The sequence below is a fragment of the Juglans regia genome, chromosome 3, assembly GCF_001411555.2.
Source record: "Juglans regia cultivar Chandler chromosome 3, Walnut 2.0, whole genome shotgun sequence".
Taxonomy (NCBI): Eukaryota; Viridiplantae; Streptophyta; class Magnoliopsida; order Fagales; family Juglandaceae; genus Juglans; species Juglans regia.
Window position 1 is genome coordinate 29,716,046 of NC_049903.1, and position 26,581 is coordinate 29,742,626.

General features: G+C 38.0%; 1 protein-coding gene across 1 annotated transcript; it reads right to left on the bottom strand.

The window, feature by feature from the left end:
* Positions 1-1,201: 1,201 nt before the first annotated feature.
* On the bottom strand, positions 1,202-15,989 carry LOC108981024 (arginine biosynthesis bifunctional protein ArgJ, chloroplastic). Its single transcript, XM_018952096.2, has 17 exons — positions 15,789-15,989; positions 15,543-15,668; positions 15,200-15,323; positions 14,890-14,963; positions 14,181-14,225; positions 13,829-13,879; positions 13,667-13,735; positions 13,439-13,497; positions 13,154-13,223; positions 12,676-12,756; positions 12,506-12,592; positions 11,013-11,135; positions 10,555-10,617; positions 10,058-10,135; positions 9,836-9,981; positions 2,264-2,334; positions 1,202-1,601 (listed from the first exon to the last, which is right to left on the bottom strand). The coding sequence occupies exons 1-17, from the start codon at positions 15,846-15,848 to the stop codon at positions 1,519-1,521; spliced, it is 1,410 nt and encodes a 469-aa protein (XP_018807641.2). The 5' UTR covers positions 15,849-15,989; the 3' UTR covers positions 1,202-1,518.
* Positions 15,990-26,581: the final 10,592 nt, after the last annotated feature.

Below are 26,581 nucleotides of genomic sequence, written 5' to 3' on the forward strand. Positions count from 1 at the left end.
CTACTGATTAAACATGGCTAAATATTTATGCTTTTTATCGGTACGGGATTGGGGCAAAAAGAATGTTTCATTTTCCGACTTACCGTACATTTTGTTTGCCTTTTGCTCCATAAATGTCGTTTAAGGTCTTGTTTAAATGTTGAGTTAAGATGAGTTAAATTCTTTATAAATAGTAATAAATTTTATAAAACTCACCTAAGATGTTAGATATGTTTGAATTTTAAGATAAGTTTAAATGTATTTATAAAAAGTTGAAAAATATTATAAAAAGATACTAAGTTAAAATATGTTATAGATATCACATGTAAAGAGGTGTTGAGTTTAGTTGTTGATCCCACGTGTAAATAAGTTTGAATTGAAATGAGTTTAATGATTTGAGAGTTGAGTGTTTAAATGTTAAATTTAACTTAAAATTAGACTGAACAAAATTAATCTTAATTCAATTCAAGTTTCAAACGAGTAGCCTTTTAAATTGCTTGCATTTTGAACGGTTGTGAGGAGCTTATCTACAGTCTTCTAGAGAACTTCTTGTGCCATGGTGAGGTATTATTTGATTACGAAGATTGTAGGAAGGAGCACCGTAGTTTAGGGTATGTTTGAATAGTGAGAATACTTAAGAAGTGTTGAGAATGTTTATGAATAGTTATGAGTAGAGATTGGAGTGAGTTTGTAAGTCCTATTGAAAGTATTTTGAATTGTTTGGATGTGTGAAGTATGTTGAGTTATTGACTTTTAGATAGATAGTTGAAAAATGTGTGGATCTCATAAATATTATAGTGATTTTATTATAGTGATTTTTTAATATTAATAAATATTATAGTGATTTTATTTTATTTTTATATATAATAATGAGAAATATTATAATGATTTTATTTTTAATTTATAAATAATAGTGATAAATATTATAATGATTTTATTTTCATATATATAATAGTGATAAATATTATAGTAATGTTATTTTTTATTTATATATTATAGTGATTTTATTTTTTATTTATATATTATAGTTATAAATATTATAGTAATTTTTGGAAAGACTTTAATACGAAGATGGTTTATTATATTTGGCATGTGAAATATTTTTAATTTTACGAAAATATTTAGAAAGTGTTTAAATATGTTGGCTACCCAAACGCAGCATTAATTTCTTACTCCCAAGTTTTCTCTCAAACGAACAGCAATGGAATATTCACCTGCAATCGCATATGCAAAATTTGTGCATTTTGGTCTCGAAACCTCAAAAGAGTCGGAGATGGGACAACCAGCCTATTCTAAAGAAACCTTTCCGAAGGATTTTGACACGCACGGTTCTAATTTGCAATAAAAGTGATTTGCACGTTCTACATATATACATGCTCACAAGGCGCTTATCTATAGTGAAAAAAACACACGCATGTTACCCTTGTCCACACCGGCAAGAAACGACAATAACAAAACATCGCCCCTTCAAAACATTTTATTAGTCTAGGGAGTCTCATGAAGTGGGCAGAAAATATTGAGATGACACGAAGAAACCTTCTATGTTGTGTACTCCGCATTTATTTTGACATAATCGTAACTTAAATCACATCCCCATGCTTGCCCGCTTCCTAATCCGTCACCTGTTGGGAGAAGCGACGAAAGAAGATAAAAGAGTGAGAGATGTACAATTCCTTCATATACAGTTAGGTATCTCTACAGAAAGTGCCGAAGACAATGATAGGTCATTAAGCAAAATAAGCAAAGGTCGGTTGCCTCAACAAAGGTGAACCAGCTGGTTGATGATATCTTTTAGAATTTCTTATCCGTTTACTAAAGCCAACTGGTGGGTAACCAAACAAGAGTTGTCAAGTAAGTTGTAATTCTATTTTTGTGAAGATACAGCCCAAATGAGCAAATCTGCTCATAGTTAAAGAGCTGACACGTTGCTTTCCATTCTTCTCTTTCTTTTGGAAAGAATAGTAGTTATTTTGGAGGAGAATTTAGGAACCCTAGCCCATAAGGGCTAGAGCGCATGGTTCAACAACCAAGCAAATCTGGGACCCCATCAATATGGATTTAGAGTGATTGGACAAAGACACTAAACTAGTATTCATTTTGTCACCAACGGTTATCAGACCAAATTGCAGTTTACTGTCTGGAAAATTGTGGGTTCCATGTGTCCTCAGAAGAGCGTTATTCCTTAGGTAGCTAGGCATTAGTCTACTAGGTAACTTCGGAGTAACCATCAACGCAAAGCAAAAAGATAAGAAATGCATGATTACTGCACACTTAAGAAGCTTACCAACTGATACATGAATTGCAACTGTCCCATGCGTCTCACCAGCCTTCTTCAGATAGTTACTTGCTGCAGCCCTGAAAACACTTCTAGTTGCTCAAGAGATTGTAGGTACATTCTGCTAAGAAACTTCCTAAATAGAGAAAATGACTTGCTGAAAAGTAAATACTGCAACACGCATGTATGTACCCTTTAAAAACCTACACATCTCATATAGAAAGGATATTTCTTCCCACAAAGAAACTAGGGAATTTTTTGCCCTTCAGACCCTCCCCTGGGAGTAAATCCCCCCGCATACACAATCCCATCCGCCAGAACCACAGATAAAGTAATCCAAGACAAGTTGTACAGCAGAACCAAATCCAGGATGTCTAACAACTCATCCCAAACCTGTCCTTAACCACTAATTTGCACCATGACAAGTACGATGACCAAGAAGGAACAAAAGGAACAGGCAACTAACTAGATCTCTCTTAGAAAAAGCAAATATATCGAATTTTGGATGGTGGCTACACAATTTGTGGCTAACCCAACAAGGCTGATTGTATATTTGAAGTGTATGGCAATCAAAAAATATCATACAGAATTTTTTCAAGTAAAGATGGCACCTTAAGTAGTGATGGATACAAGATTTTGGTAACACATGGATGTGAGTAGGAAAAAAAATGAGAAGTTTAGGACTGCTTACTCCTTTTTTTTTTTGTAAGTAAACAAATAGACATAGCCCAAGTACACAAGGGGGTATACAAGAGGTAGCACCTATTTAGGAAGAAGAATTAGAAACAAGAAAATCATGAAAATTGAGGCCATTGAAATCTACAGCTTTGGCCCAAAAAATATAGAGTTCTAACAAAAAGTAATCTAATCTCCTCCAATGAACACTCCATGTCTTCAAACGTCCAGTCATTCCGTTCCTGCCAAATTCACCAAAGAATACATATAGGAATCATCTTCCATACAGCTAAAATTTATGGAATACCTCCCAGGTTCGTCCAACATGACAGAAGTTTGACCACTATTGCAGGCATAACTCAAGCTAGCTCTACCTGTTTGAATACATTGTCCCATAACACTCTAGCGACCTCGCAATGTAGTAGAAGATGGTCCATAGTCTCACAAATTTGGTTGCACATACAGCACCAGTCCACTACTATCACCTTGCGTTTTCGTAAATTTTCTCTCGTCAAAATCTTTCCTAGAGACGGTGTCCAAGCAAAAAAAGCCACCCTAGGAGGCACCTTATTTCTCCAAATCCTTCTCCATGGAAAATGAGTATTCTACGGTTGTGTAAGGGCCTTTTAGAAAGAACGAATTAAAAATATACCTTTTTTGGCAAGTACCCACCACAATGTATCAGCTCCTTGAGTACTCGGTCTCATGGAGTATAAGAGTTGGGAAAAAATCTGCTAAGCTGCTAACTTCTCAATCTTGGGCTACCCTAGTGAAGCTCACATTCCATTGGACTAAGTCACCAGCCATCTCCATGGGGTCCGCCATTGAAGCTTCTTTCTCATGTGCAAGTTTGAACACTGTAGGGAATGAGCCCTTGAGGGCACTATCTCCTCACCATTTGTCATGCCAAAATTTAGTTCTTGAACCATCTCCCATCACAATTCTAGTATGACGAGCAAACACACTCCACCCCCGTCTAAGTGCTTCCACATTCCCACACCACAAACCCCACGTACCTCCCTAGAGCACCATCCCCCCAATAGCCTCCGTACTTGAAATCAATCACTTGATTTCCATAAAGCTTCTTGTTCCATATTATAATGCTTGAACCATTTCCCAAGTAAAGCCCGATTGAACACCCTCAAATTTCTAATTCCCAAACCACCCAAAGAGATTGGGGAGCATATCTTGTCCCACTTGACCATATGAAATTTGAATTCATCCGCAAGTTCACTACACAGAAAACCCCGATGTAATTTCTCAATTCGTGTCGCCACACTCACTAGAATTGGGAACAAGGATAAAAAATAAGTTGGTAGATTGGATAGAGTACTTTTGATTAGGGTAATCCTACCACCTTTCAACTAATACAATATCTTCCAACTTGCCAATCTATGACCTCGCAATGTAGTAGAAGATGGTCCATAGTCTCACAAATTTGGTTGCACATACAGCACCAGTCCACTACTATCACCTTGCGTTTTCGTAAATTTTCTCTCGTCAAAATCTTTCCTAGAGACGGTGTCCAAGCAAAAAAAGCCACCCTAGGAGGCACCTTATTTCTCCAAATCCTTCTCCATGGAAAATGAGTATTCTACGGTTGTGTAAGGGCCTTTTAGAAAGAACGAATTAAAAATATACCTTTTTTGGCAAGTACCCACCACAATGTATCAGCTCCTTGAGTACTCGGTCTCATGGAGTATAAGAGTTGGGAAAAAATCTGCTAAGCTGCTAACTTCTCAATCTTGGGCTACCCTAGTGAAGCTCACATTCCATTGGACTAAGTCACCAGCCATCTCCATGGGGTCCGCCATTGAAGCTTCTTTCTCATGTGCAAGTTTGAACACTGTAGGGAATGAGCCCTTGAGGGCACTATCTCCTCACCATTTGTCATGCCAAAATTTAGTTCTTGAACCATCTCCCATCACAATTCTAGTATGACGAGCAAACACACTCCACCCCCGTCTAAGTGCTTCCACATTCCCACACCACAAACCCCACGTACCTCCCTAGAGCACCATCCCCCCAATAGCCTCCGTACTTGAAATCAATCACTTGATTTCCATAAAGCTTCTTGTTCCATATTATAATGCTTGAACCATTTCCCAAGTAAAGCCCGATTGAACACCCTCAAATTTCTAATTCCCAAACCACCCAAAGAGATTGGGGAGCATATCTTGTCCCACTTGACCATATGAAATTTGAATTCATCCGCAAGTTCACTACACAGAAAACCCCGATGTAATTTCTCAATTCGTGTCGCCACACTCACTAGAATTGGGAACAAGGATAAAAAATAAGTTGGTAGATTGGATAGAGTACTTTTGATTAGGGTAATCCTACCACCTTTCAACTAATACAATATCTTCCAACTTGCCAATCTATGACCTCGCAATGTAGTAGAAGATGGTCCATAGTCTCACAAATTTGGTTGCACATACAGCACCAGTCCACTACTATCACCTTGCGTTTTCGTAAATTTTCTCTCGTCAAAATCTTTCCTAGAGACGGTGTCCAAGCAAAAAAAGCCACCCTAGGAGGCACCTTATTTCTCCAAATCCTTCTCCATGGAAAATGAGTATTCTACGGTTGTGTAAGGGCCTTTTAGAAAGAACGAATTAAAAATATACCTTTTTTGGCAAGTACCCACCACAATGTATCAGCTCCTTGAGTACTCGGTCTCATGGAGTATAAGAGTTGGGAAAAAATCTGCTAAGCTGCTAACTTCTCAATCTTGGGCTACCCTAGTGAAGCTCACATTCCATTGGACTAAGTCACCAGCCATCTCCATGGGGTCCGCCATTGAAGCTTCTTTCTCATGTGCAAGTTTGAACACTGTAGGGAATGAGCCCTTGAGGGCACTATCTCCTCACCATTTGTCATGCCAAAATTTAGTTCTTGAACCATCTCCCATCACAATTCTAGTATGACGAGCAAACACACTCCACCCCCGTCTAAGTGCTTCCACATTCCCACACCACAAACCCCACGTACCTCCCTAGAGCACCATCCCCCCAATAGCCTCCGTACTTGAAATCAATCACTTGATTTCCATAAAGCTTCTTGTTCCATATTATAATGCTTGAACCATTTCCCAAGTAAAGCCCGATTGAACACCCTCAAATTTCTAATTCCCAAACCACCCAAAGAGATTGGGGAGCATATCTTGTCCCACTTGACCATATGAAATTTGAATTCATCCGCAAGTTCACTACACAGAAAACCCCGATGTAATTTCTCAATTCGTGTCGCCACACTCACTAGAATTGGGAACAAGGATAAAAAATAAGTTGGTAGATTGGATAGAGTACTTTTGATTAGGGTAATCCTACCACCTTTCAACTAATACAATCTCTTCCAACTTGCCAATCTATGTTCAATTTTCTCAATGACTGCATCCCCAGGTAATTCATAGGGAAAGAGGAGACCTTACATCCGAGAGTGTTAGCCAACAGCCAGATATTACGAATGCTGCCAACTAGGACCAACTCCGACTTAGATAAATTCACTTTCAACCCTGATACAGCCTCAAAGCAAATTAGAAGTGCCCTTAGTCCCTGAATCTGGTTTTGATCTACCTCGCAAAAAAGTAAGGTGTCATATGCGAAAAACAAGTGAGAAATGTTAAGAGTACCTCAGTTTATATCACCAACCGAAAATCCAGCCAAGAAACCATTGTTTGTTATAGCTGTAATCATTCTGCCCAACACCTCCATGACTATGACAAAGAGGAGTGGGGACAAAGTATCCCCTTGCCTTAGCCCTCGGGAGTTGTTAAAAAAACCAATTGGGCTACCGTTTACCAAAATTGAGAACTTCGCTGTCGATATACACCACCTAATCCATAGCCTCCGAATCTCCGATGCCCCAATCTTCTTGGGAATAAGTGCAATAAAAGTGGTGTTGAGACTTTTCTCAAACTTTCCAACCGAAAAAAAATTCATGAAATACCTTCATTAAGTCCTCCTTCACCACTTCCCAGCAAGATTGGAAGAAACCCATAGAAAAACCGTCTAGACTAGGTGCTTTGTCTTTGACCCTCTTCCTCACCACTTCGAGAACCTCGGTCTCCTTAAACGGACGCTCCAACCAAGAGGCATTCTCTGATCAGTGGACTCAAAAGCTAGCCCATCAATCTTCGCCTCCACCCCTCTAGCTCGATAAGCAATTGTTCAAAATAACCGGCGACATGTTCATGAATCACAAGTATCTCTGTGCAAATAGCTCCATCAATATTCATCATCTCAATGGCATTAGTTCTCCTATGGGAATTGACCATTCTATGAAAAAACTTCGTGCTTCGATCACCTTCTTTCAACCACAAAGCTTGTGATTTTTGTCGCCAAGATATCTCCTCCAATAGGGTTGCCCTCTCTAGTTTTGAAACTAGTTCTGTCCTTTGAGAGAGTTCCTCCAAAGAAAGGGTCCATCCCTCTTGTGCGGTCTCGACCTCTTGAAGCTCCTCCAATAGTGACTTCTTGCAGTTGCCTATATCTCCAAAAGACTGCACATTCCAAAGCTTTCAATTTACCTACAAGAATAAAACTAGGGTGCCTCAGCATTGCCCAACCCATTCCACAAAGCCTTCAGTTGTTAGCCACATATTCTCAAACTTAAAAGTATCTTCGTCCTCCTTGAATACCCCCACAGTCCAACAAGATGGGAAAATGGTCGGAACATAGGCGAGGTAGTCATTTCTGACATAATTCCGAGTAATTTCTTTCCCACTTGGAAAAACTAAGAATTTGTCCAATCTAGGCCACGTTTGGTTATTGGACCATGTGAATGCACTGCCCATGAGAGGGATGTCTACCAACCCACGTCAAAAATACAGTCAGAGAAACTCAACATTGCTGGCCGCAACCTGTTATCTCTCAATCTTTCACTTGGGAATCTTATAACATTAAAGTCTCCTCCTATACACCAAGGTAGGTCCCACCAGTTGTGTAACCCGGCTAACTCTTCCCATAGAATGTTTCTACTACTGTCCACAGTCGGCTCATAAATTCCAGCAAAAGCCCACCTAAAATTATCCTCCACATTTTGAAAAGAGAAGCCATTGTGTACTCCTCGATATATTCCTCCATTTTATCCACCGCCCTTCTATCTCACATTACTATTATACCATCTGATGCCCCAACCGAAGCCAGGAAAACCTAGTCAACATTTGGACAACTCCACAAACTTCTAACAGTGCTTCTTGAAATAATTTCCATCTTAGTTTCTTGCATGCACACAATGTCTGCCTTCCACTCTCGGAGTAGATTTTCTATCTGCAGGTGCTTATTAACCTCATTGAGCCCTCGAACATTCCAGGATAAAATCTTGGGCTACATAAAGAAAATGTTGACCCCCTCCCTTTAGATCTTGCTCTACTTGAGCTACCCTCATAATTGATAGACCAAGTTTATCTCTTGAGCTCCCTCTGTATTTTTAGACCAGATTTCTTGATTTGAGTGTTTCAACTTTCAATGGCAGTTAACAAAGCCATGAATTGCTCTTCAAACCTTCACACTCAATCCCCACACATCGCTAGATTTCCTGTAGCTTATAACCCAGTCATTGTTGACATGGTGGCATAGATTTCAAAGGGTATAGGCTCCCCATCCATCTCAACCCCTTCCCTAGATGCCCACTGCAATCCCAACAGCAACCATGTCTCCTCCTTGGCAACGGGAGACCTGCATTCCCACTCAGGAATTTCACACATAGGACCTATCATCTGAGAAAGTCCTTCACTAACATCCACGTTACCCCCCACCATAGTACACATGCATTATCGGAGGCCCTTGTCTGGAAAATCTTCACCGAAGGGGATACCACCTAAAACTCCACCACCCCTTAATCTCTGCTTCCCATCGGCCCTTTCTGTCCAAACCCTGCCGGAAAATTGTTAGCCGACGGTGAGGGAAGTTGGTAAACTGTGACTGGTACGAATCCCGTCACTACCGTAGGCTCCTCCAACTCAGCCATCGCCGATGGTACCTCTGCCGGCCTCGCGACCACCAGGACTCCATACTCCTTACTCCCAACCAATACCATGAAAGCCCCATTTTAGCATAAAACTACAAAAAATCAGATTGGAAATTGTTCTTGTATCTATGATATATATGATACATGTACAAATGAACAGATGTCTTAGGGATGTGATCTTCAGGATCTATGGTTTCAGCATTTCTAGAATAAGTATTACATTAACGCATACGATTGAGAAGCATTGCAAAATGAATCTCTAAATATATATATTTAGAAGATGAGAATGTGGATGCTTCTCACCAAAAAGCAACTTCTTCAATCAAGTGGTGTTATAAGAAGAAAAAACAAAAAAACAAAAGACTGTAAACAGCATCTATAGTTGTGTACTGTTAAAAGAAATAGGTTTTTCGAAGCTGTCCATTGTGATCAAAGAAGGTACTAGTTTCGGTGGGAGATATTGAGAGACTTGAGAGAAATCAGGCAGACTCCACATATAATGTACAAGTGATAATGCTAAACATTAGGTTTCTTTGGCAGCAGTTTTTCTTTTCTTTTCTTTTCTTTTTTTCCCAGGCAAGATACAAGAGGGGGCAAGTGATTTGCCTACCTATATTCATAACATGACAAACATAGGGATTTAATATTACCCAAGGATAATATTAAAAACTTACTGGAAAAAGATAGACTGAGGAAAGTAGAGGATCAAAGTAAAGTGAAAATCGCATTTTTTTTTTAACCAGAAAACATCCTCCCCTAATCACTGTTCTTGAGCTGAATATGTATGAAGAACCACAGCTCCTTAAGAAATCTCTTTGAGCTTCTATCTCACTCAATGAGATTATAACAACCAAGGGAGTCAAAGAGAGCAGGATATGAATTTCATACAATAACAGTATGATTTTAAATATAGAATTCAAGCCTTATTCTGACCTGTCAAATGGTTGTGGTTCCCCACCATTCATGAGCAGGATATCTCCTAGCAACACTTGAAGCTTGTTTTGGTGGAAAGAAATACCAGCATAGCCTGCAGCAGCAGCAATACGTCCCCAATTTGGATCTCTGCCATATATGGCAGCCTGAATAAAAGAACTGAGTAGATTAGACTTCACTAAAGTGATCTATCAAAAGCATGGTCAAGCTTTAAAATTGTACTTTAACAAGAGAAGAAGATGCCACTGAGCGTGCAATCTTTGATGCTTCAGCCTCACTGTCTGCACCTGTCACGGTTACCTACATACATAAAGTTGAATTAGCTGGAAAATCTCAATGTATCGGCCAGTTACTATCTCTGAACTCACATCATATTGCTGAGTTAAAATTACAAGTCATAGAGATAAGCTTCAAAATTTTACTCTCATTCTTTAAATCTTCTAAGAGAATTAGTGGAAAGAATCATAGGATTTACAGATATGAGAGTTGTTCCCTCTCACATTGCTCCTCAGAAGAGATTTGTTCATAGATTATATGTGATCATATCAAGTGCTTGGCATAATTCAGCCACAAGAGTAGGTTCGGTAGTTTCCTGTTGGATGTCCAATTAACAGAGGCGAATGAGCAGCATCACACTTGGCTTACAAGAACGGATAGCCTTGACAAGAAAAGCGTATCCCTTTATTTCTTAAAAAAGAAAAGAAAAGAAAGACGCAGACCTCAATGAGGCATGTTGCTCCTTCTCCATCCCAAGCTACTGATTTGGCAAGGCCTTGCATTACCTGAAAAATTGAAATTGATTGAACTTTGAATAGATTGAACCCAATACCTAGTTTGAAACCATATAATTTGAGGCTTCCCGAGAAATATGGACCCTCTCATACCACTCGAAAACCTATTCTACAAAGTAATTTGAGCACTAGAAAGTTAGAAACAAATAAGATTTCAGTAAAGTACAACTCTAATAATAATGAACTTAGTGAAGCAAACAAACACTGGTTCAGTTAATGTTAAATTAGGAGGTGTAAATATGCATAAGGGTTTTCTTTGTGAATGGATTTTTCTTTTGGGTGGGGGGAGGTCGTGCCAGTGTGGGCAAATGGACCCTAATCAATAGAGAAGCAAACTAAACTAATTTTTATAACTGATTTAATAGTTTAATGGAAGCCAAACTAACCGCATCAAGGCATTCTTGGAGTTGCATTGCCTCATAACTGTCTATAGAAGCTATCCTGATTGATCCAGATAACCCACTAGCCAAAGCAATAACAGTATCATTGGTACTAGTATCTCCATCTACCTGTTGCACCACACATCAACAAGATAAATATTAACTTTCACAAGGTCCCACCATGCAGGATTTATCACACCACATCTAAAAGGATGCTTGCTTACATCAAGAAGCATACTTGCCAAAGATGACACAATTCAAAACATGAGTACCAATTTGGATGTATATTCGCAATGAGGAATGCTACTCTTTACATTGAGTAAGTCATCCCAGCTTTAAATGACATTTTATCTAAACCATTTAAAACGAAACCCACTTAAAATGCACAACATCGGTCAAATGTGACTGGGTGTGACTTATTCAGTGTGAAGACTTGTATCTTCTAAAAGAAATGATCCCTCTCTCAGAGGTAGAAGAACTTTCTGTAACTGAGCAATGGTGAAAAAGATTATGATGATACGAAAATTCTTCATTAGGAGATTTACATTAGTAAATAAAATAAGGAAACAAAGCTCAACAAACAAAATTGTCAAACTCTTATTTGTATTAACAAATGTACATAACTTGGAATGTCACACACATAGACATACATGCATCCACTAGGCGAGCAACTCTAGATGGTAAAACACAGGAACCGAAACAGCACAACCTGATGTGTACTGCACTGGCTTGGTTCAATTGTCTTCTAAATTTTCAGATCACAAGACCAGCTCAGGGTTAGAAGGTCAGACCCATCAAGAACTGATCATTAGCAATCACACACCACTCAGAGGAAGATATTACCATTGCCCTATTCCATATAAAGATGACAGTCATTAACTGTTTTTGCCATCATATGACAATCTTTGGAGTAAGGGACTATGGCTTTGTCAGTTTGCCCCCTCTCAAAGTGTTAGTCCCCAGTGAAAAAGCACCATGGGCTGTTTGAAATTGAGGTTAAGAAAGTTCATAATTGTAGTGTCAAGTAAATTTACAAAGAAGTTTCATATAAAATATAAATGGTAATAATACATGCATGCATAGAAGATATTTGTGGATGTGAAGGAGCATTACAAAGGGCGTGCAGGTCAGAGATTGGCAGTCTAGACATCAAGCATCATGAATTGGAGGCAAAGCTCATCACACTGATAGGCAAAATAATGAAAAATTGGGTCTGGTAGAAGAGGTGAAAAGTTAACAACTCTCTAATACAAATCAACTGCATACGCAGGTGATGAACATGCAAGAGAAATAAGTGGGAAGATTTTCGTGTGTAAGAGGTGGCTGAAATCACAGACATGATACAACCTGTACAGATGTGATTCTTGAAGATTCACAGCTCAACTAAACCACCATGCAATTTTTGGCAGTCAACAAATTATTTTTCAAGTAACAGTCAACAAAATATTAAAAACAACATTACTAAAAAATGGATGAGATGAGATTAATCTATTCCATACAGTTATCTGGTTGAAACTTCTGTTTACAGCAGCCTGCACCATCTTTCTCCAAACATCACTTGCAACCAGCGCATCAGTTGTTATCACCTGGAACACAGACGCCGTTTTCAAGGAATGGAAAAATTTGTACGTTTCTGGAAAAATTTGCAAGAAAAATATGAAAGACATACACCTAGCATGGTAGCCATATTTGGATGGATCATCCCAGAACCTTTTGCCATTCCCCCAACTCTAACCGTTCTCCCTCCAACCTGAAGAATTTACCAACTTTTATAAAGGCCTATCTCCTTGATAGGAGTTTTTTGCAAGAGAATAATAAATTTGAAGAATTCTAACTTCCTGGTTTCAAGATCAAACAACCTTTTCTACAAAATAAATGAACAATTTCAACTTTTTAACACTCTTAACTTGGTGTTTAAAAGTATAACTGTGGTAAAATACAATCAGTGTTATGATAGACCATTTAACTTCAACTATAAATATTGTTCATAGCAAAACTTTGCAAAAGTCACTGATTTCACGTCTCCACCCAAGAGAGTAGAACAATTACTAATACAATATGTGCATACAGATTATTATTGGCTTAATTTTGTGAAAGTACTACAAATATGAATGCAAGTTGACGTGAGAAAACAAGTACTTGCACACCTGAGACTCAATTGCTACACTCTTGCTAACAAGGTCAGTAGTAGTGATTGCCACAGCTGCAGAATCTGCCCTGCGCACCCACTGATAAGAGTCAAGAGTGTTTAAAGAAACAGGAAATAGCAGCAAAATGTCCCATCAAGGTGATCATTTGAAGCATATGCATACTTCAATAACAGAAGGTGAATATAATTATACATAATGAATATGACATTGAAGAATGGAACAGGTGCCTTCATAAACGTGGATTAATGTCAATTACACAAATGGCCAAAACATGAGCATTACCCCTCAGTTGATGATGACAATGAATCAACTAGTTTTGGAAGTGAACTCAAAAGTGCCTCCTGCATATGTAACAAAAATAAAGATTATATGTGGAAACGTTGCAAGAAAAACGTACATTAATCATCGGAAAACAAAATAGGCTGCAGAACTTTTCAGCTGATCTATATTCGGGAAGGCATCATGCACATATATGTGATTGGTATAACATACCTAAGATCACCTAGTTACCTTATTTATTCTTCGACCAATTACACCTGTGGACTCAATAAACACCTCCTCTGGCCTCATTTGAAGTAGCTGTAATTCAATAAATCTTAGTCTGATGAGAATGAACAAATTGAACTTGTACAACCACATTGATTTGTGTTTCATACTCTGAACGTAGCATACCTCAGCAAGTGTGCTGGCACATTCTATAACATCCTGATATCCTGCATCACCCTGGACATCATCGGAAGGTCATTTAGCCACATAACACTTGTTACACCTCACAGCAACAGCACTTTATAATTTAAGTTTTCCCCTTTTTTGAAAAAAAAAAAAAAAAAACTCTCACAGTGCCAGCATCATGCGGATGACTTAAAGAAATCCCATGTCTTTGGGCCCAGCATCAGCAAGGTGGGAACGGGAAGAAAAAAAAAAGCAAAAGCACATTCTTTGATGCCCTTCTACATCAAGATGAAACTATGCAGTGTCTGGACAAAAAGGACAAGCAGAACATCTCACTACTCAGATGTCTTACCGTTGCGGCATTTGCTTGTCCAGCATTTATTAACACTGCACGCCCCTGAGGAGTTGCATGATTGAGTTATTAGCAGATTGTTAAGAAACTGAAAACGCATAAATATCTGAACTGACTGAAAAAACAAACACCCTGTAGTAATAGATGCATTGGCCATATCATGGCAAAGTATGTAATAATACAGCAAATGTTCAAGGTAGCCTTTGGAGGAGGAAATAGCAAAGTACGCTTACATAATCTGTTGGTTAAGATACATAAAGCATGAATAATAATTCATTTAATGACATGACACCTAACAATTGACCTGACAAACACGCATCATCATCATATTCATCATTTCCATAACAACGGTTGTACTTCAATATCATGCAATTGTGACCTTGTTCTCATGCCCAGCCTATGCTTATTATGTAATATAAAATCCAGTGAAAATAAGCAGAACATAGGTGCCGGCTTCTGTTGTTAAAGAGGTGACCGGCAATTGATGGATTCCTCCAAGTTATTTTCAACACAAGCACTTCAAACTAAAGTACCTTAAATATATATATATATATATATATATATAATCTACCACAGGGCAACTGATCAGAAAAATCAGTAATTAATGAATGATCACGTGATAAACTAATTTCTAAAATTCATGCTCAGCCCTCTCTTTGTTCGCACATAATATGCACAAAATGGAGCTTAAGATAATACTCTGTCATACCGTTTTTGAATTGTTTAATGCCTTTTTACAGAACAGGACTGGTGCAGCTGCAACCGTATTCGTAGTAAACACACCTGTAAATAAATCATGAGATAGTATCTCTAGTCAAATCCTTCAGTTGATTAACTTTTCAAAGAGTCAAAACGTCTCAAGCCACGCAGTTACAAAAAAGCAAAACGAAAATGAAAAACAGAGAATGACTAAAGAGAAAAATTAAATCACATACGGTACAACTTGGAAACATGATTACAACAACAAAGCGTACAAATGACTGCACCTAAATTCCCCGGAAAAATGAAACCAAGCTAACCTGCAGATATGGCATCCACATCACAAGTGACAAGTGCAAGATCAGGTTTATCTTGTTTCACGCGCAAACCAGCACAAATTCCGGCAGCTTTGAATCCCTCAGCGGCAGTAACCCCCCCAGGGACCTACGCACTCATAGTCCTTAAATCAATTACAGAGTTGATTGGGTAATTCACATCGAAGCATATATCACATTGAAGCATACATCTAATTAAGTAGAAGTAAAATAATAAGTAGGATGCGCGCGACGTCGATGTATATCGTTTACATATATTTGTTATATTAAAAACATAACTTTCTTCGATAAAAAATGCAAGATTTGTATTCAAAAAGTAGTTGATCACCTCCTTCCATGGTCCCTCGGGGAGAAAAATCGGAGCCTTTGGAATGTAATTCGACGCATCATTCATAGTCAAGGAAACAGCACGTACTTTGACTACCCGCCCAGACGAACCAGAAGAGCTCCAAACCTGCACAAACAATGAAGAAAACGAATAGTCTCGTGAAACGGTTGCACGTGAAGCACTGCGAATCCTTTTCATCGACTTTTTTTCTCGGCAGATAAATACAATGTGACGAGTGAAACCAACCTTTGGGCCATTAAGAGCTGGAAGTTCCATGGAGACGAATCGAGTAGCATATAGATACATCTCTAAAGACGGAGTAAAGCGAGCTGGTTGTCTCGGAATTTGGATTTGCAAATGGAGGATTTAGGGTTTAAATCAACGGTTTAAGTGACTGTGACGGTTTTGGACGGGTTTGAAAGTAGCGTTGAAGAAGACAATGAAGAGAAAATAATCAATATGATGTAAGAGGCAGCGTGAATAATGATTCCGAATATGAATGAATTATTACAATAATGCGAGTAGTGATGATGGAATTGATTTCCAGCAGTGATTCTCTAGTGCGTGATATTGATATGCCTAGCAATCTCCAAGAGATTAAACAAGTGTTATCGAAAAAAGAGTAATGATATATGTAATCATGATGTGTATAAATATCGTGTAATCATTTTAAAAAAAAGTGAAGTTTACTATTAAAAAATTAATTTTTTTCATATGAATCTCTTATATTTACTTTTTTCAAAATGATTATGCTGTGTTTGCACACTCATGACTGTAACTATCATTTCTCATCAAAAAATACAAAAGATTGACTTTTTTGAAAAAAAAATGTTATTCTCAAATTTTTTCTAGTGTATATTTTGAAGAGATAGTGACCCTCTTTAGTTTTACTTAAGAATTTATACTACTTATTTATTTAAGAAAAAACGTAAATATAGTCACAATTTTTGTAGTCCTAGCACACGAGCCGAGATGGCCAACCAAGTTTTAAATCAAAACATGGCCATTTCACATTCGGGGGAAAGGAGCACTGAAGCGTTTTGACAAAAACGTGACCTAGAAAATGACTTAAAACGTGAGTGAGAGCCACGTGAAAAAGAACAAAACGTTGTGTTTCAAGCCCCGTGAGCTACTGTTGGTTCCCCTTCTCATTCCCTATCGCCACTGTTAGGGGTGCCTAATTAGGATTGAGAAAAAAAGAAAAGTCCAGAAGAAAAATTCATATTTATGTAAAAGGAAAAATGGCTACATATGGGTTGCCTTTTTTAATTTGAGTATGGGTATTATTGACTTTAGTTAATTCGTATTATTGTTTTTAGTTATTTTAATAATGATTGGGCTTGCTAGTTAGGCAGACCAAGTCTTCTGCAACGGTTGGAAGGAGTGGGCCTTGTTAAGCCTTAATGGGTCGTGTCCAGTAACTATTTCTTTACATGCTTTGAGTTAGTATTTATAATTTTTCCTTTGCAATAATGAAGATCATCATAAGTTTATCCATTTCAAGTGTATCGGAGATTGTGATTTCTCAAATTGCCATATATAGTTTTACCTTATAGAATTACATTTCTCATAACAATGGTATTAGAGCCACGTTCCTGTGACATGACTGATGGGACTCGCCATGTTCAGCTTGTTGAGGTTGTGTCTGCATTAAAAGGAGAGTCAGTTCATCTAAGGGAAGAGTAGGAGAGACAAAAGCATATGTTGGAAGCGATACTGCAGCCATTCAACAATCTGGCAACAAGTTACGATCAGTTGGCGATTGCAGCTAGAAATTAGAACACAAGAGGAAGTACATCAAGTAATTAAAGCTAAATGGAAATCTTTTGTTTCATGGCCATGGGGGAATTCAGGTGAGAACTCTTAGGTAGGATTTTCCTAAATTTGACGGATCTAAACCTATTGAATGGATTTTGAAAGCCCAATAATTTTCTCTTATTGTAATACTCCAGATGATCATAAGCTATAGATTGCTTTTTTTCATATGGAGGGAAAAGCCCTTTCATGATACTATTGGTTCATGGATTTCAACTCATTCCATTATTGGGAGGAGTTTGTAGTGGTCTTAAAAATCAGATTTGGGCCATCAGCCTACGAAAACCCAGTTGGAGCCTTTGCCAAGCTCCAACAAACCAGTACAGTAGAAAAGTATCAATCTCAGTTTGAGATTTTATCTAATAGAATTAATAGACTTACGGAGGAATTCCGTATAATTACCTTCCTAAGTGGGCTCAGGGAAGACCTTAGAATTACTATCACTATGTTTATACCAACAATCCTCTCAGCAGCTTTTGTACTGGCGAGATTGCAGGAGGAGGAGGTGTGAAGGAGAAATTTAGGGTACCACTCTAGGGGTTAAGCTACCAACTAGCCTACCCAAACCCAAACCCTAAAACTACCTGCACCAAGTCCCATTCTAAGATTACCCCCCCCCCCCCCCCAAAAAAAAAAAAAAAACTAGAATCCATAAACACCAATCTCAACTATAAAACCCCTAACCCAAACAAAAAACCAACCCTACCCATTAGGAGAATCGCCCCCACACAGATGCAAGAAAGAAGGGAGAAGGACCTATGTTATTACCGTGATGAGAAATTCCACCCAGGCCATAGATACAATAAACCCAAGATTTTCCTATTAGAGGGAATGGGAGAAGATGAGGAAGGAGAAAGTGATGTTGAAGGGACTCTAACCAACCTGATGATACTAAGGAAGGAGAACGAGAAGTTGGAGAATTGTTAGGCATCTCACTACATGTTATGGCAAGTTCTTTAGCTCCAAGGACCATGAGATTGAAGGGGACAAATAATCAACAGAATGTATTAGTACTTATTAACACTGGGAGTACTCATATTTTCATTGACCCCTATATAGCAAAGAAAGCAAAGCTCACAGTGGAGGAGAGTCGTCTGTCAGTCAAAGTGGCTAATGGTGCTAGCCTCTCTTGCCTTGGTTTATGTAGGGTTGTCACAATCCAGATACAAAACCTACACACTACAGCCAATCTTTATTTACTCACCTTAAGAGGTTATGAAGTAGTCTTGGGGGTTGATTGGCTAAGGAAACTCGGTTCTATTGTGTTGAACTTTACTGATTTAACCATGAAATTCACTTGTGAGGGTGCTGCAGTTACTATATAGGGAATACAACTACCACTTACGGTTCTAGAAGAAAAGGAACACATTCAGCCATTAAAAAGAGCGTTGCCAAGAGAATCTGGTTGCAGTCCATAGAGGAGGTTCCTATGGGTTCCAAGACAACTGTTCCACTTGTTGTACGACAGGTTATTGAGGAGTTTGGAAGTGTTTTTGCCCAACCTAGTGGTTTGCCTCCACCTCAGAGTTTTGACCATAGAATACAACTACTAAAGGGTTCTAAACCCCTTTGTGTGCCCTATAGGTACCCTTATTATCAAAAAGAAGAGATCGAGCGTCTAATGGCAGAGATGTTAACCAGTGACATTATCCGAAGCAGCCAAAGTCCCTACTCCTCCCCAATGTTACTTGTGAGGAAGGCGGATGAGAACTGGCGTATGTATGTTGATTATCATGCTCTTAACACAATGAAAGATAAGTATCTAATTCTCAACATTGATGAACTACAAGATGAGCTTTATGGGGTAGTTATTTTTTCTAAATTGGATCTAAGGTTGGGATATCACCAAATTAGGATGAATCTTGAGGATATTCCCAAGATGACTTTTAGGACCCACGAGGGTCATTATGAGTTTTTGGTTATACCGTTTGGCCTCACCATTGCTCCATCAACCTTTCAAGGGTTGATGAATGAAGTTCCTATTTAAGAAAGTTTGTGCTAGTGTTGTTTTATAATATTTTGATTTACAGCAAGACTTTGCAGGAACATATACAACATTTATGTATTGTATTGGAGATCTTACAATTTTATCAATTCTATACAATGGCCTCGAAATGTATTTTTGGTAGCAGGAAAGTTGAATATTTGGGGCATTTAATTTCTCAAAAAAGAGTGAGAGCATATCCACAGAAATTAACATATATGCAAAATTGGCCATTTCCAAAAAATTTTAAAGCTTTGAGATGTTTTCTGAGACTTACAGGTTATTACATTAAATTTGTGTAGGAGTATGGGATGATAGCAGCCCCACTCACAGCTTTACTAAAAAAGAATTCCTTCCTATGGACAAAAAAGACCATAAAGGCCTTTAATCAGCTTAAGGAAGCCATGGTTAGTCCCCCAATCCTAAGGTTACCAGCTTTTACTAAGCTTTTTATTGTGAAGTGTGACGCATCTAGAGAAGGTTTAAGGGCAGTTTTGATGCAAGAGGGATAACATATAGCATACCTTAGTCAGGCCTTGAAGGGACAAACCTAACCCTATCCACTTACGAGAATGAGCTACTAGTCTTAGTCATGGCAGTGAGGAAATGGCAACATTACTTATTGGGACAGTCTTTTAAGGTTTACACTGATCAGCAAGCCTTGAAATACTTTCTGGAACAAATGGTAGGGACTCCAGCCCAATAGAAGTGGGTTTCTAAATTACTAGGTTATGACTTTACAATTGAATACAAGAGTGACAAATCCAACACAGTAGCAGATGCATTATCCCGATTACCCTTCCTTGAACATACAGCCCTTCCACCACAACAAATAACCAACCAACACAATCCAATCCATACTCCTACCAGCTCCAGTAGCAAAACCATACACCCAACCATAATAGTACACGCAGTTAGTATGATGCAAGCAATATGGATGGAGGAGTTGAAGAAGTCTTACACCCAAGATCCCCTGTTGCAGGAGCTAATTAGCCACTACCATTATGGGACCTTTGACCCATCTCTATACCAAATCCGCAATAAGCTACTTTTTTTTTTTTTAATAAAAGTAAACTCTATCTGATTCCATTCCAATAGCAAATCATTCAGCTAGGGGTGGTAAATTGTGTTAATGAGTCATATCAAGTCGTGTATATTATACAATATAGGTTAACCTGAACACGATTTGTTAAGTTTAAAGGATCAGATTTTCAAATTCTAACGCAACTTATTAAAATAACGGGTTGACACGACACAATCTATTTTGACCCATTATAAATTAATTAAAAATATATCGACATGACACTACCTGTTTCAACCCATGTCAACCTGTGTCAACACGTTTTATAGATGAGTTAAATTGTCTCAAATAATCCATTTGACATTATTAACATAATTTTATATAAAAGTTAAAATCACAATGTCTCCCAAAAATATAAAACTAGCTACATAAGTCCAAAATTACAATTCAAACAATAAAAGCACCAAAATTACAATCCAGAGAAAGTGTGGAAGGTGGTCATGAGTAGTGAGAACTGACTCAATTAAGAACTGAGAGAGAGTGAGGGCTTAAGAAGGAGTTAGGAGATACGAAATAGGATTATGGTATTTATTTTTTTATTTTTTTAGGTTTAAAAGGATTTAATTGTAATTCTAAATAAAAAAAAATTTAACAGGTCTAAATGGGTTACTAACGGGTTAAGCAGGTTGACCTGTTAATGAATCGTGTCTTAACGAGTCAACATTTTTTGACCTGAACTCATTAACATCAAACTCAAACCCGCTAATTATGTATCGTGTTCGTGCAGCAGTTTCACAGTAGTCCATTAAGGGGCCACATAGGAGTACAGAAGACATATGCAAGAGTAAGAAGGGAATTTTACTGGCCTGGATTGCGTAGTGATGTTCAAGCTTTCATCAAAGAGTGTGATACATATCAAAGGAATAAAGTTGAAACCCTTCACCCAGCAAGAATGCTTCAACCTTTTCCCATACTAGAAAAGAATTGGGTTGACATTAGCATGGATTTTATAGAAAGGCTGCCACCATCAAGGGACGTACTGTGATAATGGTAATGGTTGATAGATTGAGCAAATATGCTCATTTTATATCACTCACTCACCCTTACACATCAATGATGGTAGCACGAATATTCATGGATAATGTCTTTCGATTACATGGAATGCCACAAACTATTGTAAGTGATAGAGATCCAATTTTCACAAGCCAGTTTTGGAAAGAACTATTCAAGATCTGTGGAACATATCTTTACTGAGTTTTGCTTACCACCCACAAACGGATGGACAAACAAAAGTAATGAACAAAGGCTTTGGATGTTATTTATGTCATTTTTCAAGTGACAGGCCCAGAGATTGGACAAAATGGCTATCATTAGTAGACTACATTTACAATACCCCAAGACACAGCTCAACATAGATCTCACCCTTCGAGACTATATATGGACAGCCTCCAGAAACTATTACCCTATGAACCAGGATCAACCCGTGTATGAGTAATGGAAGAGCTAAAAAGCCGCAATTTTATAGCTACTCTTGTCCGAGAAAACCTTCAATAAGCACAAAATAGAATGAAGAGGCATGCAGGTAGAAAGCGAACAGATCGAGAGATTCAAGAAGGCGACTGGGTTTACTTACGCTTAAGGCCTTATCGTCAGATGTCAGTGGCGATGTGGGGGAATCTCAAGCTCTCACCCCATTACTATAGGACCTTTCAAATTCTTCATAGAGTACGAAAGGTTGCATATCGACTGGATCCGCCTAGGGAGTCTCAGATATACCCAACGTCTATGTCTCCTACCTGAAATCAAAGTTGGGAGCTTGAGTTTAGGCCAATCTGCAGCTTCCACAAGTATCTACCGACGAAGCTCTAGCACCTAAGCCTGAGACCATTCTGCAGCGCCGACTTACGAAAAAAGGCCACCGAGCTGGAGTGGAAGTACTGATCCAATGGAAGGGACGCCCATAGAAGACGCAACATGGGAATATCTCGTTGCAATGAAGAGTCAATTTCTAGATCTTGTGGGCAAGATCTTCTAAGAGAGAGAGTATGTTAGGGGCGCTGAATTAGGGTTGGGAAAAAAGGTGAAATCCAGAAGAAAGATTCGCATTTATGTAAAGGGGAAAAAGGCTACGTATGGGTTACCTTATTTTAATTTGAGTAAGGGTATTATTGTCTTTAGTTAATTCGTATTATTATTTTTAGTTATTTTAGTAATGGTTGGGCTTGCTAGTTAGGCAGACCGAGTCTTCTGCAGCAGCTGGAGAGAGTGAGTCATGTTAGGCCTTAGTGGATTGTGTCCAGTAACTGGTTCTTTACATGCTTTGTACCTATATTTATATTTTTTTCATTTGCAGTAAGAAGATCATCAGAAGTTTATCCATGTCAAATGTATCGGAGGTTGTGGCTCCTTGAATTGCCATATAGTTTTACATTACAGAATTGCATTTCTCATGACAGCCACCTACTCCTGCCAAGATCGTCGTACCTCCATACGCCTTCATGGCCTGTATTTTGCAAAGAATAATGCTACATACAATCGTGGAATGTGCAAATGTCGTACAGTCGCTTTAAAAAAGAGTGGGGTCTACAATTAAAAAATTAATTTCTTTTCATATGGATCCCATATTTATTCACTTTTTTTAAAGCAGCTGCACGGTGCTTGCACACTCACGACTGCAAGTATCATTTCTCTTTTGCAAATGATGACTGTTGTAATGAAATTTATGGCTTCTCAGTAAATTTCTATTGGAGCATCTTGTGAATTATTGTATTTAGATGCATTTCATGAATTGTATTTAAATTTATGGCTTCTGCATTTTGTGAACTTTAAGTTTGTATGGACGGCTCTTCAAGCTCTTTATATCCAAGAAGATTGTGGATTTCTAATTTCTTAGATTTTCATGTAACGGTTCTAAAAACTGTAAAGGTACTCATTATTATCTAAAGTGACACGGTTTTGTTTTTATTGTAAAATTTCTGGGTGATTTTGTTCTCATATATATTCAAAAGGCCATAATTAGCCTTTGCATTTTGTGAACTTCAAATTTGCATGGACTGCTCTTGAAGCTTTTTATAACCGAGAAGATTGTAGATTTCTAATTTCTTAGATTTTCATGCAACGGTTTTAAAAATTCTAAAAATACTCGTTATTATCTAAAGTGGTAGGTTAGCCTCGTTTGTTTTTGCAGATGAAATGATTTGAGATAAAAATTAAAAATTAAAAATTAAATAAAATATTGTTAGAATATATTTTTTTAATATTATTTTTGTTTTAAATTTTGAAAAAGTTGAATTGTTTATTTTATTTTATATAAAAATTTGAAAAAATTATAATAATTAAATGAGATTAAATGAGATGTGTTGTGAAAAAAAATGAGACTGCATTTTGTGATTCCCAAATTTGTATGGACTGCTCGTCAAGCTCTTTACATCGGAGAAGATTGTGGATTTTTAATTTCTTAGATTTTCATGCAACGGTTCAACCTTTCAGCCTTTAATTTTTTTTTTTTTTTTGAAACATAACTCATTTCCATTCAATTAATCCAAAGGAATACAAGAGGGGAGAACCCCCAAGGTTACAATATGATCATGGATGGAAAGAGCATCTTTTGCTAACAAGTGAGCCATTGTATTGCCATTTCTCCTAACATGAAAAACCTCTCACTTGACAAAATTTTGAAGGATCTGTTTTGCCTCATTTACAAACATACTTACACTATTACAACATTCTTTATCACTTCTCAAGGCATTAATGACTTGTAATGAATCACCTTCGACAATAACTTGAGATAGACCAAGCTCCACACCAAACTGAACTGCTTTAAGGGCTCTAAAAGCCTCTGCTAGTAGTGGATCGGGAAAGAGGAGTTTATTAGTTCTCATGGTAGCAATGTTATGACCAAAGCTGTCCCTAACTGCTACTCCCACTCCAATTACTCCTTTTGCCTTATCTATTGCACTATCCCAATTCAGCTTGATCCAGTTTGATGGAGGAGCCTACCAATCCTCCTCTAATATATTAATCTGCCTTCAATCCAATCTTGATTCCTCCTCAATTAACAGATCCAGTATACCTCTTGCTTCCCTCACCAAAACATTCGGGTGTGCAAAGGAGCCTTCAGAAAGGAGTTTGTTTCTTCTCCACCATATCTTTCTGGCCACTACTGCAAATTCTTGTATAATTCGATTGTCCATGGCCTGAAATAAGTCTTCTAGTAGTTGGATCATAGCCATGTGAGGTTGATGACATTTTTGTAAACTTTTTGAACATTGGTTCCAAACATCTTTAGCTGATCAACACCTCCATAGTGCGTGAGCTGAGTCTTCTACCTCCAACTTGCAGATTGGACAGAGGGGGTTCTCAACTATTCTCTTCTTAAAAAGATTTGAATTAGTTGGAAGGGCCTCAAGACATGATCTCCAAAAGAATACTTTGTCCGCAGGTTGCACTTTTAATTGCCATATTTGTTTCCAAACTGCTTTGAATGAAGAGCTACTAGAAGCTTGACTTGGTTGGAAGTGAGTTCTCTCTATTTCCTTATGGTACGCAATCCTTACTGAAAAAACACCATCTTTTGTGCCTTGCCATACTAATATATCTCTGTTGTTAAGTGAACTGATGGGGGTTTTAAGAATAATATTAGCTTCTCTTTGATTAAAAATATGTTGCACCATAGTACTTCTCCATTGCTTGGTGATAGGGTCAATTAGATTAGAGACTGTTGCACTAATTCCCAGTACACTAACATTACTTTAAGCCCTACTAGGATTTGGATAGAGAATCCATTTATCCTTCCAAATTTGCACTTGACTCCCATTTCCTATCCTCCAATAGGATCCTACTTCAATCAAAGGTCTTGCTGCTAGGAAGCTTCTCCATATATATGAGGGTCTCGCACCTAGTTTTGCTTCTTGAAAAGGGGATTTAGGGTAGTACTTGGCCTTCATTACCTGTGTAGCCAGAGACTCTGGATGTTGGATTAGTATCGAACATTGCTTTGCTAGCATAGCTATGTTGAAAGCCTCAAAATCTCTAAAGCCCATCCCCCCCTTCAGCTTTTGCTTTTCCCATCTTTTTTCATGATATCTAGTGAATTTTGTGCTCAGTGTTTTGCTGCCCCCACCAAAAGTTTTTAATCACACTATTGATATCTTTGAGTAGGGTTTTGGGAAGCTTGAAAACAGCCATTGTGTAGTTTGGAAGTGCCTGAAGCACAGCTTTGATGAATACCTCCTTCCCAGCTTGAGACAGCAATTTAACCCTGTGATTACTGATTTTTGATCTAATGTTGTCTAAAATGCCTTTACAAGTCTGGTACTTGAGCCTTCCAACCACTGATGGCAAGCCCAAATATTTCTCATATGTCAAACCATGTCTCACCCCTGCAATGGATAAAATATATTGCGGTGTGATCCTTGCCGTGTTCTTACTAAAAATTATGGAAGTTTTCTCCAGATTGAGCCTTTGACCCGAGTTTAATTCATACTTTCTCAGCAGTCCAAAAAGTCTGCCCCATTCAATAGCATTAGCCTTGCAAAATAGGAGACAATCATCAGCAAAGAATAGGTGTGAAATTCTTATTTGGCCTCTTGCAATAGGTACCCCATGTATCATTCCCTTACCTTCAGCTTTGCTTAGAAGACAACTAAGGGCCTCAACACACATAATAAAAAGATAAGGTGATAAGGGATCACCTTGTCTTATACCTCTAGAAGGATAAAAAGGTTCTTGAGGAGTTCCACTAACTAGAAGGGCATATGAAACTGTTTCAATGCATTTCATCACCAATTATATCCATTGATTACAAAAGCCCATTCTGCACATCACAGCTCTGAGCTCCACTCTAGCCTATCGTATGCCTTACTCATATCTAGTTTCAGAGCCATGTAACCCTCTTTGCCTGTCATTTTAGACTTCATCGTATGCAAGGCTTCAAAAGCCACTATTACATTGTCAGAAATGACTCTATTTGGTACAAAAGCAGATTGAGAACTGGATATGATGAGAGGCAAGATTGATTTAAGTCTGTTAGCTATTACTTTAGAGATGAGCTTATACATAACATTGCACAGGGAAATGGGTCTGAATTCAGTAACTTTGGTGGAATTTTTTTTCTTAGGAATTAGGGCAATGAAAGTGTTATTCACATCAGAGATGCTACCATTTGAGTTCAGCATCTGTAAGATGGCTTCACAAACCTATTTACCAATGAGTGGCCAT

Excerpts from the sequence above, each read along its gene's own strand:
- LOC108981024 (XM_018952096.2), bottom strand. The coding sequence starts at position 15,848 with ATGTATCTATATGCTACTCGATTCGTCTCCATGGAACTTCCAGCTCTT. Across the intron at positions 15,669-15,788 it reads CAGCTCTTAATGGCCCAAAG|GTTTGGAGCTCTTCTGGTTC; the intron begins GTTGGTTTCACT and ends TTGTTTGTGCAG. Across the intron at positions 9,982-10,057 it reads CATCTTCTTCTCTTGTTAAA|GCTGCCATATATGGCAGAGA; the intron begins GTACAATTTTAA and ends TCTTTTATTCAG.